Raw genomic sequence first — 27,500 nt, 5'->3', positions numbered from 1 at the left:
GTAGGGTGGAGGACAAGAAGAGAGGGAGGACTTCCTGTAGGATGGAGGACAAGAAGAGAGGGAGGACTTCCTGGACCATGACGGAGTCAGAAGCGTCTGCTCAGCTCCTGGTTCTGAAGTGAACTTGGGTGGAGCTGAATCCAAAGTGTAAATCCGTCCCGATCAGACGCCTCCACCTTCCTCGCCCTGGACGCCCGTTTGGTTGGGAGTGGTTTTGGAAGGTGTTCCCTGCGGAGGGATGGCTTGGCGGCGGAGGGGCTGGAAGCCGACGTGGCCCCGGGGCCGCGGAGGGCCTCGCCCGCTCCGTCCACGTCGGCAGAACTCCTGGACGACCCTCAAACCCTGCGATGACGAGCGTGAGGCGCTCGCAGCTCGGCGCAGCAGCAGAATCTATCGCTGCATAAATCTGCGCGGGCGGAGGTTGAATGGGCTCGGGGTAACAATGTGTTTAGCGCAGTAAATTCCAGGTCGTAGATCAGCAGGATGCGTTGACGGCGCACGGCAGACGTGACTTATTCCTCCTGAAGAATCCGAGCTGAAAGGTTGTTTTGTGATGGACATGGAATTAATTCAATGGGAGGGAAAATATAACGCTGGTTGTTGCAGGGACTGGACGCCGGCGCCGAGACGAGAGGCGACCCCGCCCGACCCCGCCCGGTTCGGCCCCCGACTATTCGCCGGGAAAGCGATGGATCGGAGACTGGGTGGAGAACCACGACGAACCCCAATGAAGACGGAGGAATGAGAGAATGGAGTTGAGGACCGCTGCCACGGCCTCTCGCCTGCCGTTCTGGGTTTGTTTTGCTGATATGATGATAGACTAGTTGCTCATTTCATGTCACTTATGTTATAAACCTGTTAAAAGGAAAATAATATGAATTTATTGATTTGGAATATTAAACATAAAGGTTTGTTACCAGTTCATTTGCTTCAAATTCTGAAATCAAATCAGGCCATTATGTTACAATTATGACAATAACAATTATGAATAATACTATGATTAATAATGTCTTTAAAATAAACAATATTAATTATTATCATTCATAATAACACTTTACAATTCCCTCATTTAATTCAGAATGAACTAATAATCATTATTCATGTGTTTCACAGCGAGTCGGCCGTGTTTGCTGAGTGACAGCCGTGCTGATGGCTGTAAAAGAGGCTCTGGACAGGGGCCCTGTGGCCCTGCAGCTCTGTGGCCCTGCAGCTCTGTGGCCCTGCAGCTCTGTGGCCCTGCAGCTCTGTGGCCCTGCAGCTCTGTGGCCCTGCAGCTCTGTGGCCCTGCAGCTCTGTGGCCCTGCAGCTCTGTGGCCCTGCAGCTCTTGAAACCCCATCCACGGCGGTTCAGCGCCGGGGTTGGAGGTCACGGCACCCACGCTGGGCCGCGGTGAGGGGTGACATCTCAGCCGGCGTTTGCCCAGCGTTACGTATGATTCATAACCATAAACACTTCATTCCTCCGAACCATAATTCAGGCACGGGTCTGTTTTTCGGTCTTCATGGGATTCAACGCCACAAAGAAGATTTAAAGACGTTTAGGTTTGGACAGAAACGCCTGAGGAGCCGTAGATCACAGTGACCGGCACACTGTGTTCGTATCTCGACAGCTGGAGCCGGTTCCCCTGCAAAACCCATCAGACAGGAGACGGGCGGAGAGGTTGGAGGTGGGGTGGAGACGCGGGCGTCGGACCCTTTCAAGTGAGATCACCGCTGAAGGCGGAAAGGAAACGTGTGGACGTGACGCCGACCCGGAAGCTGTTCCAGGGTGCGAACGAGACGGTATCGCAGCCTTTTTGGGCGGAGAAGTGTGAAGCAGGACGAGATGCTCACAGGCTTCAAGGGTTCGCAGGGAACAAAGGGCGGAAGTTGGACTCGTCCCGGACTCGTTCGCTTATTTTTGGCTTTTGAAGAACAGATTTGTTCTAAAATGGACACTTGGCGGGAGAAGGTTCGGGGCAGCACCTCGACAGGTGGTGTCCGAGTGCAGCCCCTCGAGCCGGCTTCCCTCGCTGCAGCAGCTCTTCACGGACACTTGGCAGCACCGGTGCTGCCGAGCTGCTCTGGGCTTGGAGGGAACCGCTCCCATCCCCGGGAAGTGGATTCTCCTTCCCGCTGAGGTTGCGAGCCGAGCACATTTTTCCACTTGCGCGAGACGTTCCCGGGATCCGTCGCCCAAGGGCCCCTGGAACGGGGCGGCTCGGGGTGAGGGCGGTCCAAGCCGCCACCGCGGAGCCGTAACCGCCGGCGCTGCACCCGGATGGAGGGCCTCCTCGTCAGGGGCTTTGAAGACCGCCCAGGGCTCAATTTGAACAGGAATCCGGGGCCTCGGGGTCCGCGAGGGTGTTTGTGATCTTCTTCTCCGGGGCCCTCCACGGTTCACGTAACGGATACAAAGGGGCGGAGTCGAGCACAACGGTCGTGACGAGACACCCGGGCTCCTCCGCCTGTCGAGGACCTCCAACCTTCTTTCCGTCCCCGCTCTGCGCTTCGTCTCCTCAGAGTGGACTTTGGAGCCTTGAACCTGGAGGTGCTGGACTAACTCTGACTCATCTCATCGGTTATTGAACCCAATGACCACGACCACGGAGCCTCAGCAAGTGGTGGATGAAGCTCAGACGGGTGGAGGCGAGGGTGTGTGTGCAGGTGATTGATATCCACTCTCTGGGAAAAAGACACACACTGCGAACCTGCCCCCTCACTCCTCAGGAATGCACACACACACACACACACACACACACACACACACACACACACACACACACACACACACACACACACACACACACACACACACACACACACACACACACACCTCCACCCCCGTTGGGAAGAAGTCGACACCTTTATCTGACAATTTGCAAAGAGACTGATGTCTGAGAACTGGAAAGAGAGAGAGACAGAGAGAGAGAGACAGAGAGAGAGAGACAGAGAGAGAGAGACAGGGAGAGAGAGACAGAGAGAGAGAGACCGAGAGACAGACAGATGAGGGAGAGGGATAATTAATTCTTTGGGAACTGAATTATAATTTCAATCCATGCGATGAAACATGAACAAAAACTGATCTGGGGCAGATGGAATGTGTGTGTTAGTGTGTGTGTGTGTGTGTGTTAGTGTGTGTGTGTGTGTGTGTGTGTTAGTGTGTGTGTGTGTGTGTTAGTGTGTGTGTGTGTGTGTTAGTGTGTGTGTGTGTGTGTGTGTGTGTGTAAGTGTGTGTGTGTGTGTTAGTGTGTGTGTGTGTGTGTTAGTGTGTGTGTGTGTGTGTGTGTGTGTGTGTGTGTGTGTTAGTGTGTGTGTGCACAGCAGTAACTTGATTCCCATGTGAATGCTCCTCGACAGGAACTGAGCTGCAACCCTATGCTCCTCGACAGGAACTGAGCTGCAACCCTGAGTCAGTACAATGTGCTCCCATTACACACACACTACACACACACACACTACAAACACACACTAACATTACACACACACTACACACACACTACACACACTACACACACACACACACTAACATTACACACACACTACACACACACTACACACACTACACACACTACAAACACACACTAACATTACACACACACTACACACACTACACACACACACTACAAACACACACTAACATTACACACACACTACACACACTACACACACACACTACAAACACACACTAACATTACACACACACTACACACACTACACACACACACTACCATTACACACACACTACACACACACACTACCATTACACACACACTACAGACACACACTACAAACACACACTACCATTACACACGCACTACACACACACTACAAACACACTCCCATTACACACACACTACACACACACACACTACAAACACACACACACACTACAAACACACACTCCCATTACACACACACTACACACACTACAAACACACACTACAAACACACACACCCATTACACACACACTACACACACTACACACACACACACAACAAACACACACATACACACACACTACACACACACCCATTACACATACATACACACACTACACACACATTACACACACACTACAAACACACACTCCCATTACACACACACTCCCATTACACACACACTACACACACACACACACACACTACACACACTACACACACACACACTCCCATTACACGCACACTACACACACATACACACAAACATACACACTCCCATTACACACACACTACACACACACATACACACACTACACACACACTCCTATTACACACACACTACACACACACACATACTCCCATTACACACACACACACACACTACACACACATACATACACATACACACACACACACACACACACACACACACACATACACTACACACACTACATACACATACACACACTACATACACACTACACACACACATACACACACACTCCCATTACACACACACTACACACACACTCCCATTACACACACTACACACACACACATGCACACACACACATTACACACACACTCCCATTACACACACACACACTACACACACACCCATTACACACACTACAAACACACACTCCCATTACACACACACTACACACACATACACTGCCATTACACACACACTACACACACACACACACATTACACACACACATTACACACACTCCCATTACACACACACACTACACACACACCCATTACACACACTACAAACACACACTCCCATTACACACACATTACACACACACATTACACCACACACTACACACACACACACACACATACACACATTACACACACATTACACACACACACATACACACATTACACACACATTACACACACACACACACACTACACACTACACTCACACACACACACACACTACACTCACACACACTACACACACACACACACACAATACACACATTACACACTCCCATTATACACACACACAATACACACACATTACACAAACACATTACACACACACACACACACACACACACACACACATTACACACACACACACTCCCATTATACACACACACACACACACACACACACACACTCCCATTATACACACACATAATACACACACATTACACAAACACATTACACACACACACTCCCATTATACACACACACACAATACACACACATTACACAAACACATTACACACACACACTCCCATTACACACACACACACACACACACACACACACACACACACACACACACACACACACACACACACACACACACACACACACACACACACACACACACACACACACACACACACACACACACACACACACACACACACACACACACAGCTTTGTATTTGTTTGTTTGTGAGGTGCAGCGCCCCCTGCTGGGCCTGGTCCATCCACACTCACTATGGAGACTTGGAGACTAGGAGACCTCTAGGAGACTAGGAGACCTCTAGGAGACTAGGAGACTAGGAGACCTCTAGGAGTCTAGGAGACTAGGAGACCTCTAGGAGACTAGGAGACTAGGAGACTAGGAGACGGCTAGGAGACTAGGAGACTAGGAGATGGTCTAGGAGCTAGGAGGCGGTTTAGGAGCTAGGAGGCGAAGAACCATGAGAACAAAAGGAACCATGGCAACAATAACAAGAAGAAGGACTGTGTCTGGGAGGGAGGCTGCGGTCGCCAACCAGCCCAGGGTGATGCTTGACGGATGTTCCAGAGTTTTGGGCTTTTTATGGTAAACAGTGGAGCTGAACTCCACCCTCCAGATGAAAGTGACGGAGGAAGTTGTGGAAAAGAAAGTAGGAAAACTGAAAACAGGAAGTAGCGCAGGGACGCCTGTGGAGGACAGAGGACGCTCAGTACGACGCCCCAACGCACTGAACCTCCACAGCTTCCATCCAAATCCAAAAGAAACATAGAAGAACATAGTACTGTCCATGAGTTTTACTTATAATACTATTAACATTACTGTCCACGTATTTTACTTATAATACTATTAACATTACTGTCCATGTGTTTTACTTATAATACTATTAACATTACTGTCCATGTGTTTTACTTATAATACTATTAACATTACTGTCCATGTGTTTTACTTATAATACTATTAATATTACTGTCCATGTGTTTTACTTATAATACAATTAACATTTCTGTCCATGTGTTTTACTTATAATACTATTAACATTACTGTCCATGTGTTTTACTTATAATACTATTAACATTTCTGTCCATGTGTTTTACTTATAATACTATTAACATTTCTGTCCATGTGTTTTACTTATAATACTATTAACATTACTGTCCATGTGTTTTACTTATAATACTATTAACATTACTGTCCATGTGTTTTACTTATAATACTATTAACATTTCTGTCCATGTGTTTTACTTATAATACTATTAACATTACTGTCCATGTGTTTGACTTATAATACTATTAACATTACTGTCCATGTGTTTTACTTATAATACTATTAACATTACTGTCCATGTGTTTTACTTATAATACTATTAACATTACTGTCCATGTGTTTTACTTATAATACTATTAACATTACTGTCCATGTGTTTTACTTATAATACTATTAACATTACTGTCCATGTGTTTGACTTATAATACTATTAACATTTCTGTCCATGTGTTTTACTTATAATACTATTAACATTACTGTCCATGCGCTTTACTTATAATACTATTAACATTACTGTCCATGTGTTTTACTTATAATACTATTAACATTACTGTCCATGTGTTTTACTTATAATACTATTAACATTACTGTCCATGCGCTTTACTTATAATACTATTAACATTACTGTCCATGCGTTTTACTTATAATACTATTAACATTTCTGTCCATGTGTTTTACTTATAATACTATTAACATTTCTGTCCATGTGTTTTACTTATAATACTATTAACATTTCTGTCCATGAGTTTTACTTATAATAGTATTAATATTACTGTCCATGAGTTTTACTTATAATAGTATTAATATTACTGTCCATGAGTTTTACTTATAATACTATTAATATTACTGTCCATGAGTTTTACTTATAATACTATTAATATTACTGTCCATGAGTTTTACTTATAATACTATTAATATTACTGTCCATGAGTTTTACTTATAATACTATTAACATTACTGTCCATGTGTTTTACTTATAATACTATTAACATTACTGTCCATGTGTTTTACTTATGATACTATTAATATTTCTGTCCATGTGTTTTACTTATAATACTATTAACATTTCTGTCCATGTGTTTTACTTATAATACTATGAATATTTCTGTCCATGTGTTTTACTTATAATACTATTAACATTACTGTCCATGTGTTTTACTTATAATACTATTAATATTTCTGTCCATGTGTTTTACTTATAATACTATTAATATTTCTGTCCATGTGTTTTACTTATAATACTATTAACATTTCTGTCCATGTGTTTTACTTATAATACTAATAATATATCTGTCCATGTGTTTTACTTATAGTACTATTAATATTACTGTCCATGAGTTTTACTTATAATACTATTAACATTACTGTCCATGTGTTTTACTTATAATACTATTAATGTTTCTGTCCATGTGTTTTACTTATAATACTATTAATATTTCTGTCCATGTGTTTTACTTATAATACTATTAACATTTCTGTCCATGTGTTTTACTTATAATACTATGAATATTTCTGTCCATGTGTTTTACTTATAATACTATTAACATTACTGTCCATGTGTTTTACTTATAATACTATTAACATTTCTGTCCATGTGTTTTACTTATAATACTAATAATATATCTGTCCATGTGTTTTACTTATAGTACTATTAATATTACTGTCCATGAGTTTTACTTATAATACTATTAACATTACTGTCCATGTGTTTTACTTATAATACTATTAATGTTTCTGTCCATGTGTTTTACTTATAATACTATTAACGTTACTGTCCATGTGTTTTACTTATAATACTATTAACGTTTCTGTCCATGTGTTTTACTTATAATACTATTAACGTTACTGTCCATGTGTTTTACTTATAATACTATTAACATTTCTGTCCATGTGTTTTACTTATAATACTATTAACATTACTGTCCATGTGTTTTACTTATAATACTATTAACATTACTGTCCATGTGTTTTACTTATAATACTATTAACATTACTGTCCATGTGTTTTACTTATAATACTATTAACATTTCTGTCCATGTGTTTTACTTATAATACTATTAACATTTCTGTCCATGTGTTTTACTTATAATACTATTAACATTACTGTCCATGTGTTTTACTTATAATACTATTAACATTACTGTCCATGTGTTTTACTTATAATACCAATAACATTACTGTCCATGTGTTTGACTTATAATACTATTAACATTTCTGTCCATGTGTTTTACTTATAATAGTATTAATATTACTGTCCATGAGTTTTACTTATAATACTATTAACATTACTGTCCATGTGTTTTACTTATAATACTATTAATATTACTGTCCATGTGTTTTACTTATAATACTATTAACATTTCTGTCCATGTGTTTTACTTATAATACTATTAACATTACTGTCCATGTGTTTTACTTATAATACTAATAACATTTCTGTCCATGTGTTTGACTTATAATACTATTAATATTGCTGTCCATGTGTTTGACTTATAATACTAATAACATTACTGTCCATGTGTTTGACTTATAATACTATTAACATTACTGTCCATGTGTTTTACTTATAATACTATTAACATTACTGTCCATGTGTTTTACTTATAATACTATTAACATTACTGTCCATGTGTTTTACTTATAATACTATTAACATTACTGTCCATGTGTTTTACTTATAATACTATTAACATTACTGTCCATGTGTTTTACTTATAATACTATTAACATTACTGTCCATGTGTTTTACTTATAATACTATTAACATTACTGTCCATGTGTTTTACTTATAATACTATTAACATTACTGTCCATGTGTTTTACTTATAATACTATTAACATTTCTGTCCATGTGTTTTACTTATAATACTAATAACATTACTGTCCATGTGTTTTACTTATAATACTATTAACATTTCTGTCCATGTGTTTTACTTATAATACTATTAATATTACTGTCCATGTGTTTTACTTATAATACTATTAATATTACTGTCCATGAGTTTTACTTATAATACTATTAATATTACTGTCCATGTGTTTTACTTATAATACTATTAACATTACTGTCCATGTGTTTTACTTATAATACTATTAACATTACTGTCCATGTGTTTTACTTACAATACTATTAATATTTCTGTCCATGTGTTTTACTTATAATACTATTAACATTACTGTCCATGTGTTTTACTTATAATACTATTAACATTTCTGTCCATGTGTTTTACTTATAATACTATTAATATTTCTGTCCATGTGTTTTACTTATAATACTATTAACATTACTGTCCATGTGTTTTACTTATAATACTATTAACATTACTGTCCATGTGTTTTACTTATAATACTATTAACATTACTGTCCATGTCAAACCTTTATTCTAATTATTGGATGCTCTGTGAAATCCTGCATCTTGATTGGTCGATAGCAGCAATCCGCGTTCAGCCAATACTGAATAATGACGCTGATCTGAAAAATAACAACCGTTGCCAACAGTACTAGTTATACAACTAGACATACTAGTAATTTAACTAGACATACTAGTTATCTAACTAGACATACTAGTTATCTAACTAGACATACTAGTTATCAAACTAGACATACTAGTTATTTAACTAGACATACTAGTTATCTAACTAGACATACTAGTTATCTAACTAGACATACTAGTTATCAAACTAGACATACTAGTTATTTAACTAGACATACTAGTTATCAAACTAGACAAACTAGTTATCTAACTAGACAAACTAGTTATCTAACTAGACAAACTAGTTATTTAACTAGACAAACTAGTTATTTAACTAGACATAGTAATTAAACTAGACATACTAGTTATTAAACTCGACATACTAGCTTAGTTTAGACAAACTAGTTATTAAACCAGACGTACTAGTTATTAAACCAGATGTACTAGTTATAAAACCAGACGTACTAGTTATCAAACCAGACGTACTAGTTATCAAACCAGACGTACTAGTTATCAAACCAGACGTACTAGTTATCAAACCAGACGTACTAGTTATCAAACCAGACGTACTGGTTATCAAACCAGACAAACTAGTTATTAAACCAGACGTACTGGTTAATAAACCGGACAAACTAGTTATTAAACCAGACAAACTAGTTATCAAACCAGATGTACTAGTGATTAAACCAGATGTACTAGTGATTAAACCAGACATACTAGTTATTAAACCAGACGTACTAGTTATTAAACCAGACGTACTAGTTATTAAACCAGACGTATTAGTTATCAAACCAGACAAACTAGTTATTAAACCAGACAAACTAGTTATTAAACCAGACGTACGGGTTATTAAACCAGACGTACGGGTTATTAAACCGGACAAACTAGTTATTAAACCGGACAAACTAGTTATTAAACCAGACAAACTAATTATTAAACCAGACAAACTAGTTATTAAACCAGACGTACTGGTTATCAAACCGGACGTACTAGTTATTAAACCAGACGTACCAGTTATTAAACTAGACGTACCAGTCATTAAACTAGACGTACCAGTTATTAAACTAGACATACTAGTTAATAAACTGGGCATACTAGTTAATGAACTAGACATACTAGTAATTCAACTGGACATACTAGTAATTCAACTAGACATACTAGTTATTAAACTAGAAATACTAGTTAATAAACTAGACATAATAGTGATGAAACTTGACATAGTGATGAAACTAGACAAATCCGTTATTAAACCAGATGAACTAGTTATTAAACCAGACATACTTGTTATTAAACGAGGCGTACTAGTTTAGATATACTAGTGATTAAACCAGACGTACCCGTGATTAAACTAGACATAGTAGTTATTAAACTAGACATAGTAGTTATTAAACTAGACATAGTAGTTATTAAACTAGACATAGTAGTTATTTGACTAGACATAGTAGTTATTTGACTAGACATACTAGTTATACGACTAGACATACTAGTTATACGACTAGACATACTAGTTATACGACTAGACATACTAGTTATACAACTAGACATACTAGTTATAAAACTAGACATACTAGTTATAAAACTAGACATACTAGTTATAAAACTAGACATACTAGTTATAAAACTAGACATACTAGTTAGGAGGGGATTCACGGTTAGATTCAATTTAAACAGATGTATTTTTTTCAGCATCTATGACATCGTTTGACTTTGGTTTCTCCCTCAGTGAGTGTGGGAGACGGAGACTTTGGGCAGCGAGGCTTCATCGCAGGGATAAACCTCAGGCTTGCGGGCCAAAACGTGACCAGAGTTAGTCTGGGAAAGGGACACGTCTCCGCACCACGCACCCTCCACAGCAACACAACAGAAAAGTGCCCCGGCCGGCTCAGACCAATCAGTGCTCAGGAGGCAGATCGGGCAGATCCGGTGCAGCTGCGCCACCACGGGAAAAAGCCAGCACGGCCCCCTGCCGACCGACCCTGGCTTGACCACACCGCCTCGTCTGCCACACCAACTTTTGTTTGAATAATAAGTTACAAATAATAACAAAAAAAGAGAATATGAATATCATAATATGATAACACAGTTAAGAACTTTAGCAGATCTAGACTTTTGAATACTAAACAATAAGTTAACACTATGTTTGAGTTACTCACCGGAATAAGCGCAGAAAAGGGGGATGCTATCTTCACCAGAGGCCAGCGCCGGTAGCAAAAGGCAAATTACTTCCCGTGTCTTGTCTTCCACCAAACGCCACCGGCTCTGAGGTCAACTTTCCCTCTGTGTGTCCGCCGTATTGGATCGGTCCAGATCCACTGGTGGTCGGATTTAATAAAAGTCGGTTCGGAGCCCGGCGAGCCGCAGTCGACTCGGGGCCCGCACACCCCAGCGCCCACCGCATTTGTTTACTGGGGAATGTTGAACTTCCCACTGTGACAATATCACCCAAAGATACGGGGAAAATCGCACGCCTGCTTGTGGTTTCAAAGTTTGCTCACTTTGATAAATTTTTAATTTGGAATCATGACACCCCGACTAGTTATAAAGGTAGCATCCATCCGAATATGAACTTTAACCGACCAGTGCACGCCTGTGGCAGTGATAAAAATTAAAAACCTTCCATGACAAAACAACGACTCAGGAGACGAGTTTCAGTGAAATAATTTAATAATCTTTTACAAATTTCAATAGGTTCATTAAAGTATTTCTGTGCTTTTACTTTGAAGCCCGAAGGATCCCCAGAGCCCCTCAGGGGGCAGTGTGTGTGTGTGTGTGTGTGTGTGTGTGTGTGTGTGTGTTCCTCTTCTCACTCTCTCTAAGCTCCGCCCCCAATAGGAAGTCCTGGAGAACCACCTCCTCCTCTTCACCTCCAGTCTGGACGTCCGTTCGTCTTCTCTTTTTGCAAAAACAAAATAAAGTCCCTTGCAAAAAAACTAACAAAAAATGACATTCTCATCCCGGCGACAGAGAGATGAGACCGAGAAGATGGAGAGAAATTAAAAACAAGGAGAGAAAGGAAAAAGTCATTTCAGTGTTGTTTTCATCTCTGGTTTCCAAGGTAACCCACAAGGTTAGGAAGGTTTTTGTCAAAAAGTGACATGATTGACGTAAACAAAGAAAGAAAAAAAGAGAAAGAACACACACACACACACACACACACACACACACACACACACACACACACACACACACACACACACACACACACACACACACACACACACACACTCCTTTCGTCGTTCGACTCCAGAGGAAAAGTTCACGTTGTTGTGGTCCATCCAAGATGGCCGCCCCGTTGTGTCCTTGACCCCACCCCGAGGCGGAGGGGAGGGGTGGAGGGAGGAGGAGGAGGACAGTTCAGTTGAAGAGGATGGAGTCGGGGTCTCTGTTGGAGATCTGGGCCATGTGCTTCAGAATGTCCTTCTTGGTGATGATGCCCAGCAGCCTCCTACAGGGGGTGGGTGGGATGGGGGTTGGGGTGGGGGACAGTTGCAGTCAGGTGCTGGTGGAGCTGACACAATCTCCTGGAAAGGAGAGGCTGCAAGAAGATCAAGTACGAGATCAAGATAGAACGGTAGGAGCGTAGAACGGCAGGAGCATAGAACGGTAGGACCATAGAACGGTAGCACTACGGAATGATGGGATCATAGAACGGTAGGAGCATCGGACGATAGGGTCAGAGAACCATAGCAGGGTAGGAGTGGAGGGAGGTGGGACAGCAGGACCATAGTGCGAGGCACTAGCATTGCGCTACAAACACTCAACACAGTGCATCTGGTCCTTGTGCATCAATGTATGTTACAATTCTAATGCCACTGTGATGTCATATCCACTGCTGAGAGAGAAGGAAAACAGTATTTACCCCTTCGCAGGAAGTCATTACACATGACTGTGTATTGGTAGTAGTTCAAAGAAAATCAACAAATTTCACGAGAAAAAAAAAATTAATTAACACAAAACTTCACATGTTGCAGTCCAGTTTTGGTTGCAGCAATCTCGCAGAAAAAGCAATTTCTAAAAAAAAAAGACACCAAGCCAGACAGCGCACCCCGCCATCCCAGCGCGCTTGGTGCAGTGGGATCTCACTGCACCAGCTTGACATGCTTTGAAACACATCTGGGATTCCAGGCCCATTTGAACTTTGCCATTGGGAGCGCATTCCCAGCTCCCCCCTCCCCGTCTTCAGACCCGCTTTGTTATCGCACATCATGCGTGGAGACCCGACGCGAGGGCCCCGACAAGAGGGCCCCGCCACGCAGCGGAGATCACACGCCCCAGAGCGTGGTAAGAGGGTGTGAGGGCGGAGGAGGGTGGGAGGAAGAAAGGCTATAGACTGTGTGGTTGGAGTGTCATGTGATTTATTTGCGGAACATTTCCCAGGAGCTTGGCTAGTTGATCCTTTCTGCAGCCTTGCATCGAGCTAACACATTTGATATGCATGAGATACTGCATGAGGCGCAGGAAGGTGTTTCTGACAGCCCATGACAGCCTGTAACAGAGGCACTAATGTATTTATCATGGGGGATCCAGGAACCATATTGTTTTTGCTTTTATTCTTCTGCTGTTCTGCAGCTGGAAGTACCTGGCGCTCAGAAACCATGAATGAATACGATTTGTATTTGGGGCAGTCCACACATGCTGTGGTCCAAGTTTGATCTACGTCGGACTATTTCTGTTGGAACCAGAAGTGGCGGAGCCGTGGAAGCAGGGGTGGCTGAGTGGGGGTGGTGGAGCGGGGCCCTTGGTTTGGTTAATTGGTGTGTGCTTGTTGCGGCGCGTAGGATCTGCGCCAGGTGGAGACCAGACGACGGCTGCAAGTAATGCTGCGTTCAACGGGAACACGGAAAACTGTAATTTGTGTCGGTAGGAAGTGATGCTGCGTTTTACGTTTCACCCGCCCCCCACAAGCGTTCAGTAAGTGAGCAAATGATCCGTGGTTAAAGGGGAGTTCCCACTTTATGTTGTGTAGTAGTACGTTGGTTATGCTTTATTTATGTTTTTTGCGTGTTTTCATATTGGTGCAATTGCCGTGACTAAGCTGGACCCTGTGCACTGCTGCCTTCAGCTATATCAGCTTCAGTTTTTATTCGGAACAAAATTGCCATCGAAGCATCTGGCGCTCAGAAACTGTTGAACCCAATGATGATTACAGGTACTGCTCACTCAACGACCCAGCTATATAATATATATATACAGGTACTGCTCACTTAACGACCCAGTTATATAATATATATACACAAGTACTGCTCACTTAACGACCCAGTTACATAATACATACACAAGTACTGCTCACTTAACGACCCAGTTCCGTTCCTACAACCAGGTCGTTAAGCCAATTGGTCGATGAGCGAGGATCCCTGTTATTTCGCAGTAAGGGGGCGTGGCTGGTATGTAAAGTGTATATAGTATATATAGTATATATAGTGCATATAGTATATATAGGGTGATGAGATGCTTGGTATTGTACACAGCGTACAATAAAGACTGGTCAGAGAGCTGGTTGTAGGTGTGAACGGTCGTTAAACAGGTTGGTTGTTAAGTGAGGAATACCTGTAGTTGTATTCAGGGCAGTTCAGACACGCCGTTGTCCGAGTTTCATCCATATCTGTCCATTTTTGTGGGATAAGGTAATAAACCGTTTTTTTTCATCACCGAAACGGTCACGTGAAATCACTGCAGGCCACTGATTGGACTACACCTGATTGCGTCAATCATCATTGCCGGACACACCCGCTTCACGCTCTCGTTTTCTTTATGTGTGTTTTTGTAGATGTCATTTAGCAAATGTTAAGTTTAGCTGTGAGAGTCCCACCTACAGGCAAGATCTACTAATTACAGTGGAACCAGGCTGTCACGACTGACCTTCACTTATCAAATATACCGGAGGAGATAACTAGGACACCAGGCTCAGAGAGGGGAACACGCTGGATTACCACGACACCACCGTCCATAACGCGACACAGACACTGTTACGTCATACCAGCGCCTGAGAGGACAGCTCTACACCAACACGCACCAGGGTGAGTTACAGAAAACCCTGCCTTAGGAATTTGTCACGCCGACTAGCAGGGATTGCCGCCTGCAGCTGTTATTTTATTTATAATTGGAATAAATCTTTTGCTGGAGATCTGGGTCGTTTACCTTGGTTGCTAACAGACTTAAACATAAACTTGCCGTTGCTGTAGCCAGTGTTGAAAGGGTGACAGAATCCTGTGAATCTTTGGTCCAAAAGCACAAGAAGGACATTTCCACCAACGAAGAGCGCAGCCGCACTGTGCCGGTCCCTAAAGAGATGGACCTCTGAGTTCTGTTCTCCACGGAGGTCAGCTGAAGCCCATCTCCGTGTTTGAGCGCTGACCCACGGCCTGAGCTGTCGGCGCGAGTGAGGCGGTCAAGGTCGGTCACCGCTCTTGACCCCAGTTAGGGGAAATGGCAGCGGAGGCCAAGGAACCGAACCCGCAGCCTTCAAAACACCGCTCGGAAGGTTCACATTGAAGGCGACGCCTTTCCGTCTCCAGGGGGAACCAGAAACACTCCGGTGACTCCACCTGGGCCGAGAACTGAACAAGTAAACACTACTTCTTTTCCCCAACGTGACAGGTAAACAGATAAAAACAATTGGCTGAAAGGTTCATGTTGGGATCTCGTGAAACCCAAATCTTTGACTATTTGGGGGCTTGATGCCTGTACCAAAGACTTAGTTTCCTATCTCACTGAAGAGCTCCTGATGAGCTCTGTCAAGCCGTGGAAGGAGGCGGTCGCCATGCTTTTCTTTTTCATGTAAACACTGAAAACAAGAAAACAAGACTTTCAGAGTTTTACAATCAAACAGAAGTTTGTTTTTGCTCTTCTTTGAAGCCCCCACTTCAGCCTCTATTTAATGACTTTTAATCCCCATATTTTAACACACACACACACACACACACACACACACACACACACACACACACACACACACACACACACACACACACACACACACACACACACACACACACTTAAAGCCATAGTACCCGTTGTGTGTGACCAGACACTGGCGGAGGCCCAGCTTCCTGAAGATGTCCACGGTGATGTCCATGGGCGTGTGGTCGGTGACGGTGAAGGGGCTCAGGTCCAGGATGGAGCGCAGGCGCACCGCGGGGGGCGGGGCAGGGCCGGGCGTGGTCGCAGGGGGCGTGGGCGGATCCTGCGACGGGGCGTTCTCAGTGAAGAGAACCAGGGAGGCGCCGACCACGCCCTCCTGACGCTGCCGGGCATTATCTGGAGGATCGAGAGAGGAAGGGAGAGCTAAAATGGAAGACTTGAAGAGATGAATACGTCCAGTTTAACATCAATGACTGAATAGTTGAGAACAGTTCTCTCGGATGCTGTGACTGTGTGTCTTAGTGGAAGCTCTTCAACTCGACGTGCTGGTTATGAAACCCTTTAAAAGCAACATTCTGTCTTCACGTATTCCTTTAACTTGTACAGCTGGCCACACACCCACCTATGGATATGAGCAGGTCTCTCCTGAGGACGAAGCCGACCAGACGCTGAGACTCGTGGGACACGACGACGGGGAAGCCGCTGTAGTGAGTACTCTCCACCAGCGACTACACAGAGTACACACAAGTGGAAGTACTGCCTTATATATTCAAAAGGTTATCAGGCTGATGATCTACAGGCCGGGTAGTAAACGATACCCATCCCATAGATTCAAAGCTGATGCGATCTCAGATTATATTTCTGATATTACTCTTATTCGATATGATTGAGAACTTTAAATAACTTTAACTGAGCTTTGACTGGTTGTAAATAAAGAAATAAACATAAACAGGTGTATAGTGGTGTAGGATGTGGTACGGTGGCATCTATTTCCTCAAAGCAACTTATTTCAAATAAGAAAACAAGTGAGAACGGTGACTTGACTTTGAAAAAAAAAAAGTCATCTCTGAAGTAGGAAGCCAAGCTAAATATAAACGAAGGCCCTCGGAGATGAATCCATAAAGACATCAGTCTGAGAAATGAAATACTCGTAAAAAAAGAAAGCCAAGAGTTCCACCTGGATGGGCTCACCTACCTCTCACTGGGTTGCGAGAACAAAGCCATGAACGCAGGACGACCTCACCCGTGTTCTTTTCGAAAAACCCCTTGACGCAAATCTTTCCACGGATTTGGTTTGAATCTGTACTTTCGGATCCATTTTCCGACACGGACGGGTTACTTTCTACACCCCTGGTGGTCTGTAAGAAGCCGAGGAAGAGGATACACCCTGCGCCCACCCCCCACTGCACCACCGCTCTGCTCCTACCTCCACCTCCCCCACGGTCATGCCCTCCTGGGTGAGCACGGCCAGGGCGGGGTCCGCCCTCCGGGGCCGCATCACGTCCACCGCCAGGCTGCTGTGGTCAAACTCCTCCTTGGGCTCCAGGAAGGGGTAGCCGTTCAGACGGATGTGGGCCTGACCAGAGATTATGGGAGAGTTCCGATTCAGAGAGTTAAGAGTGTTTCGATTCAGAGAGTTATGATTCAGAGAGTTATGATTCAGAGCGTTATGATTCAGAGAGTTAAGAGCGTTTCGATTCAGAGAGTTCAGATTCAGAGAGTGAAGAGTGTTCCGATTGAGAGCATTCCGATTCAGAGCATTCCGATTCAGTGTTCAGAGTATTCCAATTCAGAGTGCCAAGAGTTTTCTGTTTAAGAGTGTTCCGATTCAGAGCGTTCCGATTCAGAGCGTTCCGATTCAGAGTGCTAAGAGTTTTCCGATTCAGAGTGTTCCGATTCACAGTGTTAAGAGCGTTTCGATTGAGAGCGTTTCGATTGAGAGCGTTCCGTTCAGAGCGTTATGATTCAGAGAGTTATGATTCAGAGCGTTATGATTCAGAGCGTTATGATTCAATGAGTTATGATTCAGAGTGTTAAGAGCGTTTAGATTCAGAGAGTTCCGATTCAGAGTGTTAAGAGTGTTTGGATTCAGTGTTAAGAGTGTTCTGATTAAGAGTGTTCCGATTCAGAGTGTTAAGAGTGTTCCGATTCAGTTTTAAGAGTGTTCCTATTCAGAGCATTCCGATTCACAGCGTTCCGATTCAGTGTGTTAAGAGTTTTCAGATTAAGAGCGTTTCGATTCAGAGTGTTCTGATTCAGAGTGTTCAGAGCGTTCTGATTCAGAGTGTTCTGATTCAGAGTGTTCAGAGCGTTCCGATTCAGAGTGTTCTGATTCAGAGTGTTCAGAGCGTTCCGATTCAGAGTGTTCCGATTAGGGCTCTGGATAAGGCTCTTAGTGCGCTGATTAGGAGTGTTCCGATTAACGTGGTCGAGGTTCAGTGGTATTATAAGGTATTGAGATTATAGCATGTCCAGATTAAAGTATTGATATCAAGGTATTCATATTAAAGTAATCAGATTCAAATGCTCATAATACAGCACTCAGATCAAAGAGTTGGTGCAGAGAGTTGCTTTAGTGTCACTGTTTTGGATTGTAGTGTCTGGAGTCAAGTGCTCTGACACACACACACACACACACACACACACACACACACACACACACACACACACACACACACACACACACACACACACACACCTCGTAAATTCCTTCTCTGCCGAATGCGTCCGCCACCCACTTGCTGGTCATGGTGGCGGCCATGAGGGGCACGATGTACTCCAGCCCGCCGGTCAGCTCGAACATGATTACCACGAGCGAAACGGTCATGCGGGTGACACCACCTGATGGACGGAGGGTTGCAGGTTAGAATCCACACTCACATCAGTTGTACACATACACAGTACACAGTTTATCCTCTCCCTATTCCCTAAATACACAATTTCCCAGAAGCACTAAGCCAATTGGCCAAAATTCAGTAGAAAGATTTTATTTTAAAGTTTCAGAGCACGGTATTAATATTGTTTTCCAGGTGTATTTCTTGGAAAGCCAGACAGAGAACAGACATTTGATACCAATGGGTGAACTTAATCGGCTTGCGTTTGAGTAACGTCATTGACGGTAAACATCTGTGTGATTCCCTCCAGAGTCTGACAGCCTCCGCCAACAACCTCTTGGAGTCTTTCTTGTTCCAAAGCTTTTACCCATGAATGGGAGTGATTGGGGAAGGTAGACGGAGCTTTTCAAACACAAACTCTCTACAATGACGCTCACCAAGTTTATTATTACTATTGTGTGTGTGTGTGCTTGCACACAGGGTGCGTGTGATGCGTCTTCTGCAGTAGTGCATGCGTAGTAGTAGTGTTTGTAGCTTGTGCATGTGTTTGTGCATGCTGCATGTTGCTTCTGCTTGCTGTGCTTTGCTTTCAACTACTGCCGCCGTCTAGCCCTCCTTGCGGGGGGGCGAAAAGAGGAGCAGAGTGCGTAAGCCTCCTCCTGCTGGTATACAGCCTCTCCACCACCAAGACGCATGCAGTGCCTCCCAGCGGCCACACACGGTAACTGGGACTATGCAGTCCCAGGCTAAACTGTAGGGGATCGGGGAGCAGCAGTGGGCCATATAGACGCGGTGCGCAGGCCCACCGGCGAGTGGACACACCCTGGTGCCTGTCAACCACTGTCCCAGCTATGGATAAAATAGTGGGCAGATGGGGCTCCGCCATGGTAGGCAACCTATCTAGGAGAAGGTCACTCCGAACAGAAACCACAGCCGTTGCTCGCGCCTGGCTCCGCACCGTATACCATCTGAAGGTGTGCAGCAAGGGCAGATGAAGGCTTTAAGCCTGAAACGGCCAGAGTATGGCTGCGAAGAGCTGCGCCCCACAGTAATTATTAATGCGCAATGTATAGCTTCCATGGAGACACAAGACACCGATAATCCTATACTTCCAGCGGCGGGAGTCCGCAGGAGCCCCGCAGCGGACGGTGGTGCTGGTCCTCCCTCGGGAAGGCACTATGAAGACTGAAGACCAAACCCTCTCCTCCGGGGAGGGAGGGTTCAGTCTGACCACAGCCCACTGTCCAGTGCACTCTTGCGCTGTAGGAGACCATGTATTATGGCAACCTACAACGCAAACACAGTGAGGGAAGAGGCGAGGTTAGAAGAACTGGCACACTGTGTCGAGGAAAGGGGAGTGGAGATCCTGGCAGTCCAGGAGCATAGGAGAGTGCACACGGACCAGCCAATTAACCATCACAGAGTGGGGGGGTGCACGTTCATCACCTCATCTGCATGGCGTAATGATGCCCAAGCAGCAACAGATGGCGTGGGCCTCATGGTGAGCCCCCGAGCACGAAAGGTCCTCCGTAGAGTGCAACCACACACCAACAGGATCGATTTCAGGATCGAACAGTGCCGATTTCGAGGGAAACCCAGTAACAACGGTCATGAGTGTGTACTCTCCCACCAACGTGGCACTGATTGAGGAAGTGGAAAGGTTCTATGATGACCTAAGAACAGCGATCCACCATATGCCTGCTCACAACTTCCTAATAATCCTGGGGGACTTCAATGCGAGACTTGGACCGGAAGACGCACCCTTCACGTACCACGACAATACCAACTGCAACGGAGAACATCTAGCTGCCCTCCTCACGGAACATGAGCTACTGGCCGCCAACACCCTGTTCCGTAAGAAGATGGGCAAGAGATGGATGTTCCAGGACCGAGCCACCAGTATGCGCCGCCAACAGGACTATATACTGGTAAGGAGGAAGTGGAGGAAGTCCATCTTGAACGCTGAGTCCTACAGCACATTCGACTCTGTAGGCTCTGATCATCGTGTGGTCGCTACAAGGCTGCGCCTTGAGCTTGAGGATCGTTAAGAGCGCCCCAAGGACCCGGCCCGACTGGGAGGCCTTTGCAGGAAGTCCTGAACTCCCGGCCAACTACACAGCGGAGGTGAGAGCCCGCCTACATCTGCTGGCCGAGGAGGGGGAGTCAACAACCTACGAGCGGTTCCTCTCTGCTAACGAAGAGGCAACCAGGAAATGGGTGCCGACAAAGGGGAGACTCAGAGCCTCCACTAGATCTAAATACCCAGAAGTTGTCCGAGCACGGACGCAGGTGGCAGAGGCCCGCAGAAACTATGAGAGAGAGGGGACCGCAGAGAGTCGGGAGGAGCTGAACAGCACCAAACAACAGCTGTTCAACACCTACGACAGAATCAAAGGGGAGGAGACGTTGGAGAAGGTGAAGAGGGTGGAGGCAGAACATGGCGAACAGAGATACAAGGAGTCATGGAAGGTCATAAACGAGATGAGTGGGCGCAAGAGGGCGAGAGAGGGACAGCTGGCAGGTTGAAGCCCAGAAGAGAGAGTAACCTCCTGGTTCACCCAATTCAGGGATCTCCTGGGCACCCACCCAACAGTGGACAGAGCTGAGGAAGAGATACCTGCAGTCCTCACAAATCTCGAAATTGACGATGGCCCCTTTACAGCTACGGAGTTTGCCACAGTGAAGTCCACCCTGAAGCAAGGAAAAAGTGCTGGGCCGGACGGTATCCCCCCAGAAGCCCCTAAAAACTGCGATCTCGACAACATCATACTGGAGATCTGCAACCAGGCTCTGATAAATAACATCAAGCCCGACATATGGTCCCTGTCTAACATCATCCCGGTTCCCAAATCTGGAGATCTGTCTAAGCCAGACAATTATCGTGGCATTAGCCTGACCTGTGTCATAGCGAAGATGTACAAGCACATGATACTAAACCGGATTAGGGACGCCATTGACCCACACCTGAGGGACAACCAAAATGGCTTCAGAAAGGGAAGGACCACCGTAGGCCAGATCCTGGCCTTAAGGAGAATCATTGAGGAGCTGAAGAAGAACAACTTGACAGCAGTGCTGTGTTTTATTGACTTCAAAAAGGCATTTGATTCAATAGACGGAGGCATAATGCTGAAAAACCTCAAGGCTTATGGGGTCCCCCCGAATCTACTCCGGGCCATAGAGGCCATGTATAAGGGCACAAGAGCCAAGGTGGTAACCCCAGATGGCATCAGCGAGGAGTTCGAAATCCTAGCAGGGGTGCAGCAGGGAGACACTCTTGCTCTCTTCCTCTTTATCATAGCTCTGGTCTACGTGCTCAGGAAAGCCATCAACGGGCGGGAGCAGGAGCTTGGCTTCACAATTACACGAAGGAAGTCTAGAAGAAGCCCTGCTGTAGCCCTGGCAGACCTAGACTACGCAGATGACATCTGCCTGGTGTCTGACTGCATGGAGCAGGCACAGGAACTCCTCAACAGAGTGGAGGTGGAATGTGACTGAATGCAAAGAGGACTGAGGTAATCACCTATAACTTCCACATTGACCATCCGCCGATTACAACATCAGATGGCAACGCTCTGCGAGAGGTCAATGACTTCAAATACTTGGGTTCCTGGGTGAACTCCACAGAACAGGACCTTAAGGTCAGGAAGGCAATAGCGTGGAGGGCCCTGAACAGTATGTCAAGAGTGTGGTGCTCGAATCTCCCTCGACACATAAAGCTGAACCTATTCCACGCCACTGTGGAGTCTGTCCTCCTGTATGGCTGTGAAAGCTGGACCCTGGCACCCACCCTGCAGAAGTCCCTGGATGTGTGCTACACCAGAATGCTACGGTGTCCCTGTCCCTGGCGGCGTAGTGTGTTACTGAGCTGTTCTGAATGTGGACCAGAACCTCCACATTACCAACAAGGACTTGTATGGGCAACTGCCAAGGCTCAGCAAGAAGGTAGCATCTAGGAGGATGAGGCTGGCCGGCCACCGTCACAGACATCGGGAGCTCCCGGCCAGCAGGCTGGTCCTATGGGAACCAACGCACGGGCATCGATCGCGAGGACGTTCAGCGCTAACGTATGTGGACGTCTTGAAGAAGGATGCGGGAGCTGAAAGCTCTTCGGAGCTGGCCGGGTGTATGGAGAACCGGAAGGATTGGAGACTCTGATGGAAGCTCGTCTGAGGACGACCGAGAGAAGTTTATTAATGAGGCGGCTCAGTGTCTGAGCATGACTTCAGGGGGGCTATGATGCGGATGAACACCAGGAAAGCTACGGGCCCAGATGTCCTATCTGGGCGAGTACTGAAGACCTGTGCTAACCAGCTAGGCCCGGTGCTCACTACGATAGTCAACATCTCCATGGCTGAATCAGTAGTCCCGTCCTGCTTCAAGAGGTCCACCGTCGTTCCTGTCCCGAAGATCGCCTCTCCAACCTGCCTGAATGACTACCGTCCGGTGGCCCTCACCTCGGTGGTCATGAAGTGTTTCGAGAGGCGATTAAGGATTATATCTGCGCCTCCCTCCCCCGCACCTTGGACCTGTTGCAGTTCACTTACAGGCAGAACAGTTCCACGGATTACGCGGTCTCCCAGGTACTGCACACCACGCTCACACACCTGGATGGCCAGAAGGGGCCTATGTGATAATGCTGTTCATTGATTACAGTTCAGCTTTCAACACCATAGTCCCCTCCAGACTGGCTGTCAAGCTGCAGGAGCTAGGACTGAGCACTCTGCTGTGTGCCTGGATCCTGGACTTCCTCTCAGCCAGGCCCAGGTGGTTAGGGTGGGGAGGCACATGTCCAGCTCCCTCACTCTCAACACAGGATCCCCCCAGGGCTGCGTCCTCAGCCCCCTACTGTGCTCCCTGTACACACATGACTGTGTGGCCAGGTCCAGCTCCAACACCATCATCAAGTTTGCTGACGACACCGTTTTCGTGGCCTGATCACAGACGTCGATGAGAAGGCCTACCGCGAGGAGGTGGCTGACCTGTCACTCTATTACCAGGACAACAGCCTCCACCTGAACGTCAGAAAAACTAAGGAGCTGATTGTGGACTTTAGGAGGGGATTACAACTGAGGACGCACACGCCCTTGGTGATTAATGGCACTTCTGTGGACGGGGTGAGCAGCTTCAAGGACCTGGGAGTCCACATCACAGAGGACTTAACATGGACTTTACAAACAGACACTCTGGTGAGGAAGGCGAGGCAGCGTCTTTACCACCTCAGGCAGCTCTTCACACTCCACCCAAGACTCAAATAGCAAACGGACGCTATTTGATGCAGCGCTCTCTCTGGTGCAGGGGTCACAAGGAGTTTTACGGCTCATTCGAACCAGCGATTGTATGATGACCGACTGAATGACTGCTCCTCCTCTGGACCCGCTGACCGCACAGTCTACGTCTTGACCTCCGGATGCCAGTTTCCAATATGACAGACCATCTATTCTTTTTTTGTGGCCTGACAGAAGCCAGAGACAAGCACCTCCGTATGAAAAGAAACACTCCTGAATTCAAAGTAGAGCTGAACGATATATTCATTGAAGGTTGAAGGTTTTTCTTTTTACAATTCAATGGTTAAATAACAATATGATATTCATATGAATTCATCTCATTGCATCAGAACACGTAGGCCTGGCCGACAGGAAAGAGCTAGTATGAGTTTATATGTTGTTGTATATAATGTTGTGTTGGTCAAAAAATAAAAAATTTGCAATTGGATCATCTCCCTAAGTTGTTCAGCCCTAATCCCAAGCTGGAGCTCCTCCATGACACCACCTCCACAGACATGCAATGGATTTCTTTTCCCTACAAAATATATTTTTTGGGAATTCGGGAGATTTTCTTTTATTGTTAATGGTGAAATTATTGCGAAAACTCTTGTGAAACTGCAGTCATTAGGTGCATTCAAAATTGTCATCCAATGGGGCCTATTCTAAATAATAGCTATAATAAAACAAATAAATAAAATGATATTAAAATGGGCCTGCATAATAAAAGACTGCTGCGAGGATTTTCTGCCGCCGCCATGGGATACTTTCAATCCAGAAAACATTTTGCTGGAGCAGTTGCACTGAATATTTTTTTCAGTTTGAAATAGTAAAGTTAATTTAATGTGAAAAACGAAACCCAGGCATACTCCTAAGCCTTTAACTCGATAAGTCTCAAGTCCGACCAAAGTTGTTTGCTTGAACCGAAATTGAGACGTACATAAAGAATGTTTTCCTCATTGTTGACTCCAAAAGATAAATGGAAAAAAAACAAGATCCAAAGTTATCTAATCTATGAATGTGAAAAAGCAACACAACGTGAGTAATATATCAGTGGGTTGGGAGCAGGAACGCTGGCTCCCCGACAGAGCGCTGCGCTGGCAGCCCCCAAAAAAATAAAACATGTCTGTCAAAATGTAACTACTTCTCGTGTCAAAATTGCAAACAGGAGGAACAATGGCGGCTCTGATGTCCTCTGGCTCTGCACAGCATCACACAAGCTGCGTATTAGCAGCTCCGACGTCCACGTTGAACACCAAGCTAAGTGAAGAAACGTGTTCGAGCCAGAACAAAAATAAAAGGAAAGGGTCTCGTCCAGACAAAGCGGGAGCAGCTGCAGCCGCAGCCAGAAGGAGCCCGACCCGCGGACATCTGCTCCTCGTACCAGCGCCGCGCTCAGGACGCTCATCCAACTGTCCCACGTTTGAACACAGCCCTTATCTATCAAAATGAATCCAGTAATGAAAGCAGTAAGAGCTCTGCGAGGGCCGCGGCCTCCCCTCCAACCCGACGGGTTTCAAACCCGCGGCCTGGGTGCCAGAAGTCCCGCCCCTCCCCAAGCCATATCCATCCACTCCGGGTTCTGTACAAGACACTAGAGTCACGTTGCACGAAACCTGCTTCTGGATCTGATCCGAAGAATAAATCCACATCGGGGATATGGGTTTTTAATTCTTCTCACTTTGAGAATAATAATAATAATAATAATAATAATAATAATAAATATAGCCGCAGGCATGCAATACACGGGTCCAGTTTAGTCATGTTGAGAGCGTTTCACAGTTTCCCGGGTTCTCTGAAACGCAGCACGATGACTTACCAGACATTTAAGAATAACATTCATCGCTAATTTAGAGCACAATCCACACACACATTCAAAAACACGCAAATATAGAGGTATTGAGTTGTCTTCATAAGGCAGCAATGCACAGGGTCTATTTTATTCGGGTTTTACAGTTTCCCAGGTTCTCTTAAACGCAGCACGATTTTCCCAGTTTACTTGAACGCAGCATGGGCTCCCCCGGTCTGTCGTCTCCTGGTTGCTCATCTCGTGGAGCAACCACTACACGGTCTACACAGTGCAGCCCTCCTGTCTTGAAAACAACCCTCCATGTTCGCCTGTAAAGCAGAACTTGTCAGCATGTCGTCAGTGGAAGTGGAGCTGCTCTCTCGGTGACGGTGGTCGGTTGGTGCCGCGTCCAGCAACTCATGTACTTGTTGACTTTTTTACTTGATTACATTTTCAGTAAGTTACGTTTCCATGAAATATAGAAAACATTGTGGTATTTCTGTGAGTAATTACCATCGCACGGCTTCTATCTTTCCGATGCCTCGCTGGATCTTGAACTCATCACTCATTCGCACATTTCAGTGTTTGAGGGACACGCTGAAGACATTTTAAGGATTATTTTCCTGTTCCTTTTCATCATTAATCCAGCAAAGTAATGTGAAGCAGGGATTTAAAATATCAATCTAACAGATCTACTGACATCTACCAGGTAAGAAGCTTCATAAATATACACCTACATGGAAGGTTTGGTAACGTCTAAACCACGCCGCACCCTGCACACGCTCCAACTGGACATTCTCAACCACAATCTGTACATTTATAGTCACTAATATGATGACGTCATAAAGGGTCTAACTGTAAATATAATCTATAGTCAATATGATGTCATAGTGTATTACTGTAAATATCATTTATAGTCAATAATATGATGAGGTCATAAAGGGTCTAACTGAAAATATAATCTATAGTCAATATGATGTCATAGTGTATTACTGTAAACATCATTGATAGTAAATAATATGTCATAAATTACATTTCCCTCTATATACAGTGGGGCAAAAAAGTATTTAGTTTATTTATTTATTAAATCTAGAAA

General features: G+C 44.7%; 1 protein-coding gene across 1 annotated transcript in view; it reads right to left on the bottom strand.

Annotated features, from left to right (window-relative positions):
* Positions 1-12,305: 12,305 nt before the first annotated feature.
* The window catches only part of LOC307246857 (H(+)/Cl(-) exchange transporter 5-like), a 47,175-nt gene continuing 31,980 nt past the window's right edge, over positions 12,306-27,500 (bottom strand). Inside the window, exons 13-17 of the mRNA XM_080022885.1 lie at positions 19,219-19,361; positions 17,947-18,096; positions 17,143-17,248; positions 16,670-16,916; positions 12,306-13,104 (exon numbers count right to left, since the gene is read on the bottom strand). Coding sequence (XP_079879011.1) covers positions 13,014-13,104; positions 16,670-16,916; positions 17,143-17,248; positions 17,947-18,096; positions 19,219-19,361 — 737 coding nt within the window. The 3' untranslated portion in view covers positions 12,306-13,013. The remainder of the gene's footprint in view (positions 13,105-16,669; positions 16,917-17,142; positions 17,249-17,946; positions 18,097-19,218; positions 19,362-27,500) is intronic.

Source organism: Zeus faber (genome assembly GCF_960531495.2).
Source record: "Zeus faber genome assembly, chromosome: 22".
Lineage (NCBI taxonomy): Eukaryota > Metazoa > Chordata > Actinopteri > Zeiformes > Zeidae > Zeus > Zeus faber.
The sequence above is the reverse complement of the archived record's forward strand: the minus strand, read 5'-3'. Positions and strand labels throughout refer to the sequence as shown.